Source organism: Muntiacus reevesi, chromosome X, assembly GCF_963930625.1.
Source record: "Muntiacus reevesi chromosome X, mMunRee1.1, whole genome shotgun sequence".
Classification (NCBI taxonomy): Eukaryota; Metazoa; Chordata; class Mammalia; order Artiodactyla; family Cervidae; genus Muntiacus; species Muntiacus reevesi.
Window position 1 is genome coordinate 50,775,580 of NC_089271.1, and position 11,584 is coordinate 50,787,163.

General features: G+C 44.2%; 1 protein-coding gene across 4 annotated transcripts in view; it reads left to right on the forward strand.

Annotated features, from left to right (window-relative positions):
• The window catches only part of LOC136153855 (X antigen family member 5-like), a 33,735-nt gene extending 22,663 nt beyond the window's left edge, over positions 1-11,072 (forward strand). For 3 of the 4 annotated variants that reach the window (XM_065915985.1, XM_065915986.1, XM_065915983.1), the window contains one exon: positions 9,899-11,072. In XM_065915985.1, coding sequence (XP_065772057.1) covers positions 9,899-9,910 — 12 coding nt within the window. In that variant the 3' untranslated portion in view covers positions 9,911-11,072. The remainder of the gene's footprint in view (positions 1-9,898) is intronic. The other variant, XR_010660433.1, reaches the window with a different exon arrangement.
• Positions 11,073-11,584: the final 512 nt, after the last annotated feature.

Genomic DNA, 11,584 nt, shown 5'->3' on the forward strand with positions numbered 1-11,584 from the left:
GGCTCTATAGGACGCTGGAGGACTCCTCTCGGTGGTCTTTACCATTCTACTGCACACGCACGAAGGATGGGAGGCCGAGCTCCGCCCACTCCCAGCTTCTCGCCTGGGCTGAGGATGGGAGCCACTGCATTGGCGTCCTGCTGTTGAGAACTTGATCCTGAGAAAGAACGTGTGAGAACCAGGGGTAGAGAGAGGGACAGACCCAGAGGCAGACATCGATCTCTCTAGGACCCACCAGGTGTGCTTTCGTGTCACAGGACCAGAATCCTCTTTAGGCAAGTGGGATCCGTGTTGTCTCAGGACAGTTATTTTCCGCAGATGCCCCACCTCTTCAGTGTCAGATGGCGGTTGGACAGTCTTCAGTTAGTTCAGTCGCTCAGTCGTGTCCGGCTATTCGACCCCGTGGATTGCAGCACGCCAGGCTTCCCTGGCTATCACCAACTCGCAGATGCTACTCAAACACATGTCCATTGAGTAGGTGCTGCCATCCAACCATCTCATCCTCTGTTGTCCCCTTCTCCCACCTTCCGTCTTTCCCAGCTTCAGTGTCTTTTCCAATGAGCCGGTTCTTCTCATCAGGTGGCCAATATATTGCAGTTTCAGCCTTATCATCAGTCCTTCCAATGAATATTCAGGACTGATTCGTTCTAGAATGGATTGGCTGAATCTCCCCGAAGGCCAAGGGGCTCTCAAGAGTCTTCTGCAACACCACAATTCAAAAGCATCAGTTCTTCCGCACTCAGCTTTCTTTATAGTCCACCTCTCACATCCATACATGACTCCTGGAAAAACCAAAACTTTGACTAGACGGACCTTGGTTGGTAAAGTAATGTCTCTGCTTGTAATATGTGATCTAAGTTGGTCATTGCTTTTCTTTTGAGGAGAGAGCGTCTTTTAATTTCATGGCTGCAGTCACCATCTGCAGTGATTTTGAAGTCCAAAATATAAAGTCTCTCACTGTTTCCATTGTTTCCCCATCTATTTGCCATGAAGTGATGGGTCCGGATGCCATGACCTTAGTTTTCTGAATGTTGTTTTAAGCCAACTTTTTCACTCTCCTCTTTCACTTTCATCAAGAGGCTCTTTAGTTCTTCTTCGATTTCTGCCACAAGGGTGGTGTCATCTGCATATCGGGGGTTATTGATATTTCTCCCAGCAATCTTGAATCCATCTTGTTCTTCATCTGGCCCAGCATTTCGCATGATGTACTCTGCATATAAGTTAAATAAGCAGGGTGACAAAATGCAGCCTTGACGTACTTGAGAACCCCATGAATAGTATGGACAGTCTGTATGTGACTTGTTTCTCTTTCTCTCCTTGCTGATGGGCATTTGAAAAACAATATCGAACATCCTGTGGACATCAGTTGATGACCAGGATAACTGGGCTCAAATCGGTGTTCACCAGGTTCAGAAGTAGACTCTTTCCTTGGCATCACCTTCCTCCATTCCTCCTGTCCCACGTCACAAAGTGAGACAAAATAATGAAGTATTTTCAGGGGGAAATGTTTCCCATATTGAAATCATCACAGGTGTTCTTTCTCAAGAGTGTGTGACTTAGATCTTGATGTGACATAGGCATAAGTACATACTTTTAATAGTCTCCTTGAGTCCTGCCTTGGTGTGCAATGTGTTTGAAAATTTTCATCTCCTGAATCGTCCAGTGGCAGTGTATAGTAATTTAAAAAGGAAGGTGTCTTTGGTTGTCTGGTTTCCTGGAGTACAGCTGATCCCGGACAGTAGACCTCTGCTGTGGTCAGAAATTCAGATATATGATTAGTTAGGGGTTTCCATTTGTATTTCGATTGTTGTTGATTAGTCCCCAAGTCATGTCCCATTCTTTTGTGATCCCATGGACTGTACCCACCAGGTTTCTCTGTCCATGGGATTTCCCAGGCCAGAATACTGGAGTGGGTTGCCATTTCCTTTCCCATGGGATCTTCATGACCCAGAGATCAAACCCTAGTCTCCTGCATTAGCAGGTGAATTTTTTACCACTGAGTCACCAGGGAAGCCCCTGTATTTCCAATACAATTGCCTTATATTTCACATACCTCTATTGGGTGTATTACATAAGTCTATGCACCTGTGTGTTAGGGTTGCTTTGTTTGTTTTGTCAGAAACAGAAAGGTGAAGTGGCTTTGCTTGCTTAAGTCTCTCAGTGAACAAGCAATAGTGAAAATGTATTTTTAAAAAAAGGATTTCTGTATCTTAAGGAAATGAATTTCCTCAACTCCCTATGCAAGGGGTTTAGTCTGCTGTCTAGAAAGTACTGACATTGAATGAACTCTTTCATGACTGGTCATTTTAGGAAAGAGGTGGTTCTACTGTTTTTAATTGAACATTGGCCACATTTCAAATTATGCTTGAGATTGTGTGAAATAGGTAAGTAAAACTACAGATCCCAGTGATCCGTTTTTATACCCTGCATATGGGTGCAGTACAGACTCAGTGTAAACCGTCAGAATGGGTGGGGTCAATGTGCCCTGCAAGGAAATTTTGTTTATAAAGTGGACAGACTGGATGTGCTAACAGGAAATGTATACTTTGCTCAGCAGATTATTTATCTAATAAATGAGGACGTAGAGCCAAGGGAATGTGTAACGTGGTGATTGTGAGCTAAAATAGGTGACAACATTGAGAGAGAGAGTGGTATAATGAATAGGGCAGAAACCTTCACATTTTAACCCACATAGATGAAAAACGGTCAGGACCACTACCAAGCAGTGTGACCTTGAGTAAGATGCTGACCCTCTCTGATCCTCGGTTCCCATGTCTGCAAATGTGGAAAATAATAAATGTTATGCTACGCCCAGGTAAGCCCATTCCTGACCCTCTGATCCCGGTCTCTGCTGGCTCCTGAGGCCAAGGCACTCATCACACTTGTTTCACCATGGTCTTCAGTCTGGCTCCCTGCCCACCCCACAGTGAGCTCCTTGAGGACCCTTTTGCTGCATGAAACATTCCTGTGCTCACAAAGTCTGGAAAGCACCCGTCTGGGAGTCTGGGCCCCACAGATGATCAGAACACGATCACCATCTTATGAATGATGATGGGGTGAGGGACACAGAGCAGTGCTGCTGTTGATATGCTGTCAATTTGTTTCTGCAAACAGCACACAGGAAACAGTGGCTAGAGCCAACCTCTCGGCTCAGTTGACATAGGTCCAGGGCTCTTCCTGTCTTTTATTCCCACATTATCCAGAACCTTATTGTACCAGAGTAACACTCGCCTTTCCCCTTCCTAGTGCATCACCATCATAGCAGCTGTTTCTCAACTGAATTGCCAGTGAGTGAACCCTGAAAATTCTAGGTTCACATTTCTGTTCCTTCGAGCGCTTGAGGGACATCCTGTCTTCTATCCCCACTCGGACAGGAGTGTCTAGTGTCCCTCTCGTCCCACTTGCCTTCCCCTTTATTCTATATCTTGGGCAGTCCTTTACCTCCTGAGACTGGGTTCTGTCCTAGGCTATGGCTGCTTTCAGCACTGTGCTGAGGGCATTGGTGACCAGGTGGGCTCTGGGGGGATACTTGTGGGATGAATACAGTTCGGAGAGCCGGGCTACTTCATTTCACGGGTGAGAGGTGTAACTTCCACTCAGGCTGCCGTCAGCAAGATGGATGGTTTGAAGGTGCTGATCAGCGTCCTTGGGCAAGTCCACAGGAGCTCTGTCAACTCTGCTCTCCTCATCTTCCTCTTGCTCCCATAGCGACTTCTACTCCTTACCCTCCCCCGTGCCCTCCTTTCTTCTCTCACTGCTCTCCGTGTACATGTACACTGTGCCTGAGCCTGTCCTGTCTCCTGACTTCATGTTGTGTGATTGTCAGTTACCTTTCTGATTAGCTTCTTTGAGAAATTTTCCCTTTACTCACAGTCCAGTGTGGATGCCGCAATACAGTAAGCATCATGGGTCTCCTTTTATCTTTTTTCTTCGTTTTCTGTTTTTCTTTTCTTACTTTTCTCCCTTTTCTCCCTTTTATGAGGACACAATACAGTGTGTGGGTACGGACACTAGCTCTCATTCTAGACAACCTTCCTTGCACCCAGTTCTCCCCCTTGCTATCATAACATCTCAACAAATTAAAGTGGCTCACTGTGCCATACCAGCCTCACCTGAAAATGGGTGAATTATTCTGAATAACGACCTGAACTGAGCAGGTTGTTTTTGTGAGTATGGAATGGGGTTAGTAGAGATTTGCTGGCAGCTTCCCTGGTGTAACAACTAGTGAGTTGTCACAGGGCAGATTACAGGTCAGGCCTTACCTTCAAGCTTCACAAAGCACTTCAAGGTCACATTAGACATCTGTGTCCAGCCCTAGAGGCTCCTTCCTTCTCAGCCACAGCCCTGAGCTTTTCCGTCACAGCTAGATGAACCCTCACCAGGAGGCTGGATTTTCTGTTACACCTCTCCCACCAAGAAACCACTCACGGACTTCATCTTCTGCTGCATGCATGATGCTGTTCCTGGTAATTTTCACTTCAGATGGATTGGGGCTGCTCCTATGGCAACGGAATGCCCAGGACTGATAACAAGGGTGTGATGTCTCCCTGCTGCCCTAATGGCATAGAGACAATCTGGGACCTGTGCCCAAACTCCTCTCCCCATGTCATCTTCCTCCATGCCACAGTTCACAGTTTACACTCAAGCTGGATTCCAGTGCATGCCGTACCAGCCCAGTCACTCTCCTTCAGCCTCAAATTCCTTATCTGTAAAATGGCAGTAACTCTACCTGTTGGTGAGGTTTATTGGGAGACCTAGTGGAGATAACAGATGTAAAACACCTAGTGCCCATGACCTGGCAGGTGGAAGGCACGAAATAAATGGCTGTATCCTCTATCTATCAGCTTCTTTAATGCACAGCATCTGGTGTGGGATGATAGAGTGACTCAGTCAATGTCTTTGGATTGGATTGAGAAAGATGTGACATGTTCGGGGTGTATTAGTCAGGCTTCTCCAGAGAAACACAGCCAATAGAGAGAGACTTATTTTAGGGAGTTGGATCATGGGCTCGTGGGGGCTGACAGTTCTGATATCCTTAGATACCAGTCAGCTGGCTGGAAACCCAGGTTGCAGTCTAGAGGACCAAATCTGCAGAACAGGCCAGCAACTTTGAGCCTCATGCAAAGTTCCTCAGGCTGTTTTCTTGAGGCTAAACTGTTTCATGCTCAGGAAGCTTCAGTCCCTGCTCTTAAGCTTTTTCAACTGACTGGATGAAGAAACTGCCCCCCCCCCCAAACCCATTATGCTGGGTAATACAATTCCCTTAAAGTCTACTGGGAGAAAAGTTATGACCAACCTAGAAAGCATATTAAAAAGCAGAGGCATTGTTTTGCCAACAAAGGCCTTTCAAGTCAAAGCTATGGTTTTCCCAGTAGTCATGTACAGACCTGATAAAGAAAGCTGAGTGCCAAAGTATTGATGTTTTTCAACTGTGGTATTGGAGAAGACTCTTGAGAGTCCCTTGGACAGTAAGGAGTTCGAACCAGTCCATCCTAAAGGAAATCAACCCTGAATATTCACTGGAAGGACTGATGCTGAAACTGAAACTGCTATGCTTTTTACATCTGATGTGAAGAGCTGACTCATTGGAAAAGACCCTGATGTTGGGAAAGATGGAAGCCGGGAGAAGGGGACAACAGAGAATTAAATGTTTAGATGGCATCAGCGACTCAATGGACATGAGTTTGAGTAAGCTCCGGGAGCTGGTGATGGACAGGGAGGCCTGGCCGTGCTGCAGTCCATGGGGTCACAAAGAGTTGGACATGACTGAGCAACTGAACTCAACTGAAAGTCTACTGATAGCTTCAATCAAGTATTCAAGTACCTTTCTAGCCCGCCATCTAGTGGCTAACATCTCAAAAACCGGGCATCCGAGCCAAGCCAAGATGACTTTTACTTTATTCATCACAGTGGGTGAGCAATACACTGACAAACATCACCTCCCAAACAAAATCTCTAGCCAGTGGGCTGTCTCTCTAGCTTTACTCATCTCAAGTAAAATCTGCTCCCTGGCCTCAGAAGCCATGTGAAATGACGAAGAAAGTTTGAGGCAGTTGTGATTTAAGGAGAGATTTGGTGCGATATCTTTATTCATTTGGGCAAAGTGACTGCAGGAAATGAAATGGCATGGGGTGGTGTAGGAAAGGAGATGATGAATTTATTGCCCTCACCACCTCCCTGCCCCCAGGTAGCCGACTTCAATAGGTCTGACTGGTATTAATGCCTTTGTGTGTGGGCTCACTATTAACATCAGGTGTGTGGTACGACAATCTTGGTGGGCAAATCAGATAGCATGGCCGAATATTCATTTCTCAGAGTGGATGGAGGGAGAAGAAGAAGAGTAAAGCATGATAAACCACAGGTTAGTTATGAGTCAGTTTCTAAAATCTCACTATTTCCTCACAAGGTGTGTGTGTGTGAATTCTTTTCCTTATCTGGGAATTGGCTTTCTACATGAAGAAATATCATTGTGAGAGACTCCTTGTGACATGTGACAAGAGGTTGGGAGTGAATTGGGTTAAGGCCATTTTCCAAATGTTTCACACTAAGTGTTTATTTATTTTGTTGTTAAGGGGCCAGCAGTGGCCCTAAAGAACTGAACCAAGGGGTTGAAATACAGGTTTCACTTACTGAAGTATGAAGAGACTCTTTCTGGGATGTGTGTTCATCCTAGCCTGTGGTCGGTCACAGGCAACTCATAGGATTTGAACCGTGTCTCCCTAACGTCATTTGTTTCTTGCCCTTCAACACGCTGGAGGCCGCAGTTGCGGTTACTAAAATTTCGAAGTAAGTTCTCTGAGAAAAGTAGCTCTCTAGAAAACAGCAGTGCCTGGGAAGCCGATCTAAAGTTTTAACATAGCCTAGCTACAGTTTTAACATGCCCTAGTTTGAACATAACATAGATGTAATTTTTGTTAAGCTTCCCCCAAGATATGATTATTCAAAGAATATAGAGATGCACCTACTTCCGTGTCTACCATTGGATTTTCCAAATGAACATACAGTAAGATCGGCCTGGTTCTCTTTCTTATTTATTTCTTTATTGTTGGCTGCACTGAGGCTTTGTTGCTGCATGAGGGCTTTCTCTAGCTGTGGAGAAGGACTGCTCTCTAGCGGTGGTGCGCGGGCTTCTCAGTGCAGAGACTTCTCTTGTTGCAGAGCATGAGCTCTAGGCTCACGGCTTCAGTAGTAGGAGCAGGAAGGTTCAGTTGCTCTGTTGCATGTGGAATCTTCCTGGACTAGGGGTTGAATGCTTGTCTGTTTCATTGGTAGTTGGATTTTTTTTAATCATTAATTTATTTTAGTTGGAGAATAATGCTTGACAATATTCTGATGGCTTTTACCATATATCACCACGAATTGGCCACAGCTATACATGTGTGCCCCCATTCCTGAACACGGGGGTCCCACCTCCCTCCCCATCCTGTCCTTCTGGGTTGTCCCAGAGCATCAGCTTTGAGTGCCCTGCTTCATGCATTGAACTTGCTCTGGTCATCTATTTTACATACGGTAATGTATAGGTTTCAATGCTATTCACTCAAATCATCCCACCCTCCCCTTCCCCCACCGAGTTGAAAAGTCTGTTGTATAGGTCTCTCTCTTCTTTCCTACCCTGCATGCAGAATCATTGCTACCGCCTTTCTAAATTCCATGTACATGCATTAATACAAGTATTTGTCTTTCTCTTTCTGACCTACTTCTCTCTGTATCACAGAATCCAGGTTCATCTGCCTCATTAGAACCGATTCAAGTGTGTTCCTTTTTAATAGCAGAGTAATATTCCATTGTGTATATGTACCACTACTTCCTTATCCATTCGTCTCCTATTAGACATCTAGGTTGCTCCAATGTCCTAACTATTGTAAATAGTGCTGCAGTGAACATAGGGGTACATGTGTCTATTTCAGGTCTGAAAGAGACATGTGTACTACAATGTTAATCATAGCACTGTTTATAACAGCCATGACATGGAAGCAACCTAGACGCCCGTCAGCAGACAAATGGATACGAAAGCTACGGTACATATACACAATGGAATATTACTCAGTCATTAAAAAGAATATATTTGAATCAGCTCTAATGAGATGGATGAAACTGGAGCCCATTATACAGAGTGAAGTAAGCCAGAAAGATAAACACCAATACAGTATTTTAACGCATATATATATATATATATGGAATATTAAAAGATGGTAAGGATACTCCTATGTGCAGGACAGAAAAAGAGAGACAGATGTATAGAACAGACTTTTGGGCTCTGTGGGAGAAGGTGGGATGATCTGAGAGAATAGCACTGAAACATGTATATTATCAAGGGTGAAACAGATCACCAGCCCAGGTTGGATGCATGAGACAAGTGCTCAGGGCTGGTGCACTGGGAAGACCCAGAGAGATGGGATGGGGAGGGAGACGGGAGGAGGGATAGGGATGGGGAACACATGTAAATCCATGGCTGATTCATGTCAATTTATGGCAAAAACCACTACAGAAGTGTAAATTAATTAGCCACCAACTAATAAAAATAAATTGAAAGAAACAAACAAATCTGGCTTCCTCAGAGTGTATGCCCAGCAGTGGGTCATATGGCAGTTCTATTCCCAGTTTTTTAAGGAATCTGCACACTCTTCTCCATAGTACCTATACCAGTTTGCTTTCCCACCAACCATGAAAGAAGGTTCCCTTTTCTCCCCACTGTCTCCAGCATTTATTGTTTGTAGACATTTTGATGATGGCCATTCTGACCAGCGTGCGATGATACCTCATTGTGGTTTTCATTTGCCTTTTTCTAATAATCTATGATACTGAACATCTTTTCATGTGTTTATTAGCCATCTCTATGTCTTTGGAGAAATGTCTGCTTAGGTCACTAGCCTACTTTTTATTGGATTGTTCATTGTTTTGGTATTGAGCCACATGGGCTGCTTGTATATTTTGGAGAGTCATTCTTTGTCAGTTGTTTCATTTGCTATTATTTTCTCCTGTTCTGAGCACTGTCTTTTCACCTTGCTTATAGTTTCCTTTGTTGTTCAAGATCTTTTAAATTTAATTAGATCCCATTTGTTTATTTTTGTTTTTATTTCCATTACTCTGGGAAGTGGATCCTAGAGGATTTTGCTGTGATTTATGTCAGAGAGTCTTCTGCCTATGTTTTCCTCTTAAGAACTTTGTAGTATCTGGTCTTACACTTAGGTCTTTAATCCGTTTTGAGTTTGTTTTTGCGTATGGTGTTGGAAAGGGTTCCAGTTTCATTCTGTTACACATAGTTGACCAGTTTTCCCAGCATCACATGTTGAAGAGACTGTGTTTTATCTATTGTATATTTGTGCCTCTTTTGTCAAAGATAATGTGTTCATAGGTGCAGGGATTTATCGGTGAAATTTCTGTTTTGTTCCACTGATCTATATTTCTGTCTTTGTGCCAGTACCATACCATCTTGATGACTCTGGCCTTGTAGTATAGTCTGAGTCAGGAAGGTGGATTCCTCCAGTTCCATTCCTCTCTCTCAAGATTGCTTTGAGCATTCTGGGTCTTTGGTGGTTCCAGACAAACTGTGAAATAATTTGTTCTAGTTCTGTGAAAAATACCATTGGTAGTTCGATCAGGATTGTGATGAATCTATATAGATTGCTTTGGGTAGTAGAGTCATTTTCACTATATGGATTCTTCACTCCAAGACCATGGTACATTTCTCTATTTGTGCTATCTTTGATGTCTTTCATCAGTTTTATCTTAATAGTCTTCTGTATCCAGGTCTTTTGTTTCTTAGCTAAATTTATTCCTAAGTATTTGATTGTTTTTGTTGCGATGGTGAATGGAATTGTTTCCTTAATTTCTCTGATTTTTCATTGCTAGTGTATAGGAATGCAAGGAATTTCTGTGTGTTAATTTTCTATGGCAGGCACATTCTTAACCACTGGACCACCAGGTAAGTCCTGGCCTCCTTGTCTTTGGGTGTGAAGCTCTCTGAGATCTGACACATGGCGAATCCCAGTGATCACTACCATGACCAGGAACAGGCCACGTCCATCACCCTGAAAATGCCCAGGTGCTGCCCCTTTCTTGTTTCTCCTTCCACACCTGAGTCCCTGACAAAAGGATCTGTCCTCCTTCACTATATTTTGGCCTTTGCAACTTTAAAATTCCTTACGTATTCTCAATATAAGACCTTACTCTTACCTGTGATTCACAAACATCGTTCCCCTAATAACAAACGGCTTCCCTTTTCCTTGCAGGAGATGGGACTGATGAAAACATCTTTTCCTCCCCACACTCAGAGCCCAATGTTGTGTAGCCAGCAAGTTCCCGTGAGAGTCTTCAGAAGTGAAAATGAATTCTGTTGTTTGTCAGTCTGTGTTCTCAGCTAGTTCTCAGAGCTAAATTTCTCATCTCTGATTCCCCTACCTGAAGGGAAAATATAATAGAACTGTCTAAGGACAGGTGCTATATATATCTTTTGCTTGTTTTACTCACACCAGTATTTGCAGTATCAAGCAAGAAATGACCAGCAGTCTGTTCTCAATATGTACCTGTAGACCCAATGAAAAGTACCTGATTTGTCCCAGGTGCTTTACTTTATAATTGTGTTCTGTCACAATACTGATACAGTGGATGAATCATTTTCTATGTGGTCCTCTCCGTTTTCATTTAGCATCTTATTGTAATAACCATGTTATTATACATTTTTTAAAGTTTGCAGGCTTTTTTACATTCATTTGGTCTTCCCTGGCATCTCCAATGGTAAAGAATCTGCCAGCAATGCGGGAGACCTTGGTACAATCCCTGTGAAACCAAGGGTCAGTACCTGGGTCGGGAAGATCCGCTGGAGTAGGGAATGGCAACCCACTCCACTCTTCTTGCCTGGAGAATCCCCATGGACAGAGGAGCCTGGCGGGCTAGAGTCCAGGGCTTCTCAACGAGTCAGACAGGGCTGAGTGACAACACTTTGACTTTACCCTCATTCCCATTATTTTATTTCCTCCTCCTATTGGTGATAAGAAAGCATCCTGCAAACCAGTGTGCAAACAACAATCTGACAGACTTGAGACCTGAACGGAGGGACACTCTTGGAGGCACCTGGAGAACCAGGACAGCTGACTCTTCTTCTGTGGGTTACAGTTCCCAAAGGCAAAAATGAGGGCAGTAATACCACCTGCTTCTTGGGTGCTGTCCAATATCAGTGAGCCAGCAGGATCTTAGCTTGCCACTTGTCCCTGTCATGTATTATTGTAGGTGGCTCAGATAGTAAGGAGTCAGCCTGCAAAACAGGACACCCAGGTTCAATCCCTGGGTTCGCAAGATCTGCTGGAGAAGGAAATGGCAACCCCCTCCAATATTCTTGAATGGAGAATCCCATGCGCAGAGGAGCTGGGGAACCTACACAGTCTAGTTCAGATCAGTCATTCAGTCGTGTCTGACTCTTTGCAACCCCACAAACCACAGCATGCCAGGCCACCCTGTCCATCACCAACTCCCGGAGACCACCAAAACCCATGTTCATCGAGTCGGTGATGCAATCCAAACATCTTATCTTCTCTCGTCCCCTTCTCTTCTTGCCCTCAATCTTTCCCAGCATAAGGGCCTTTTC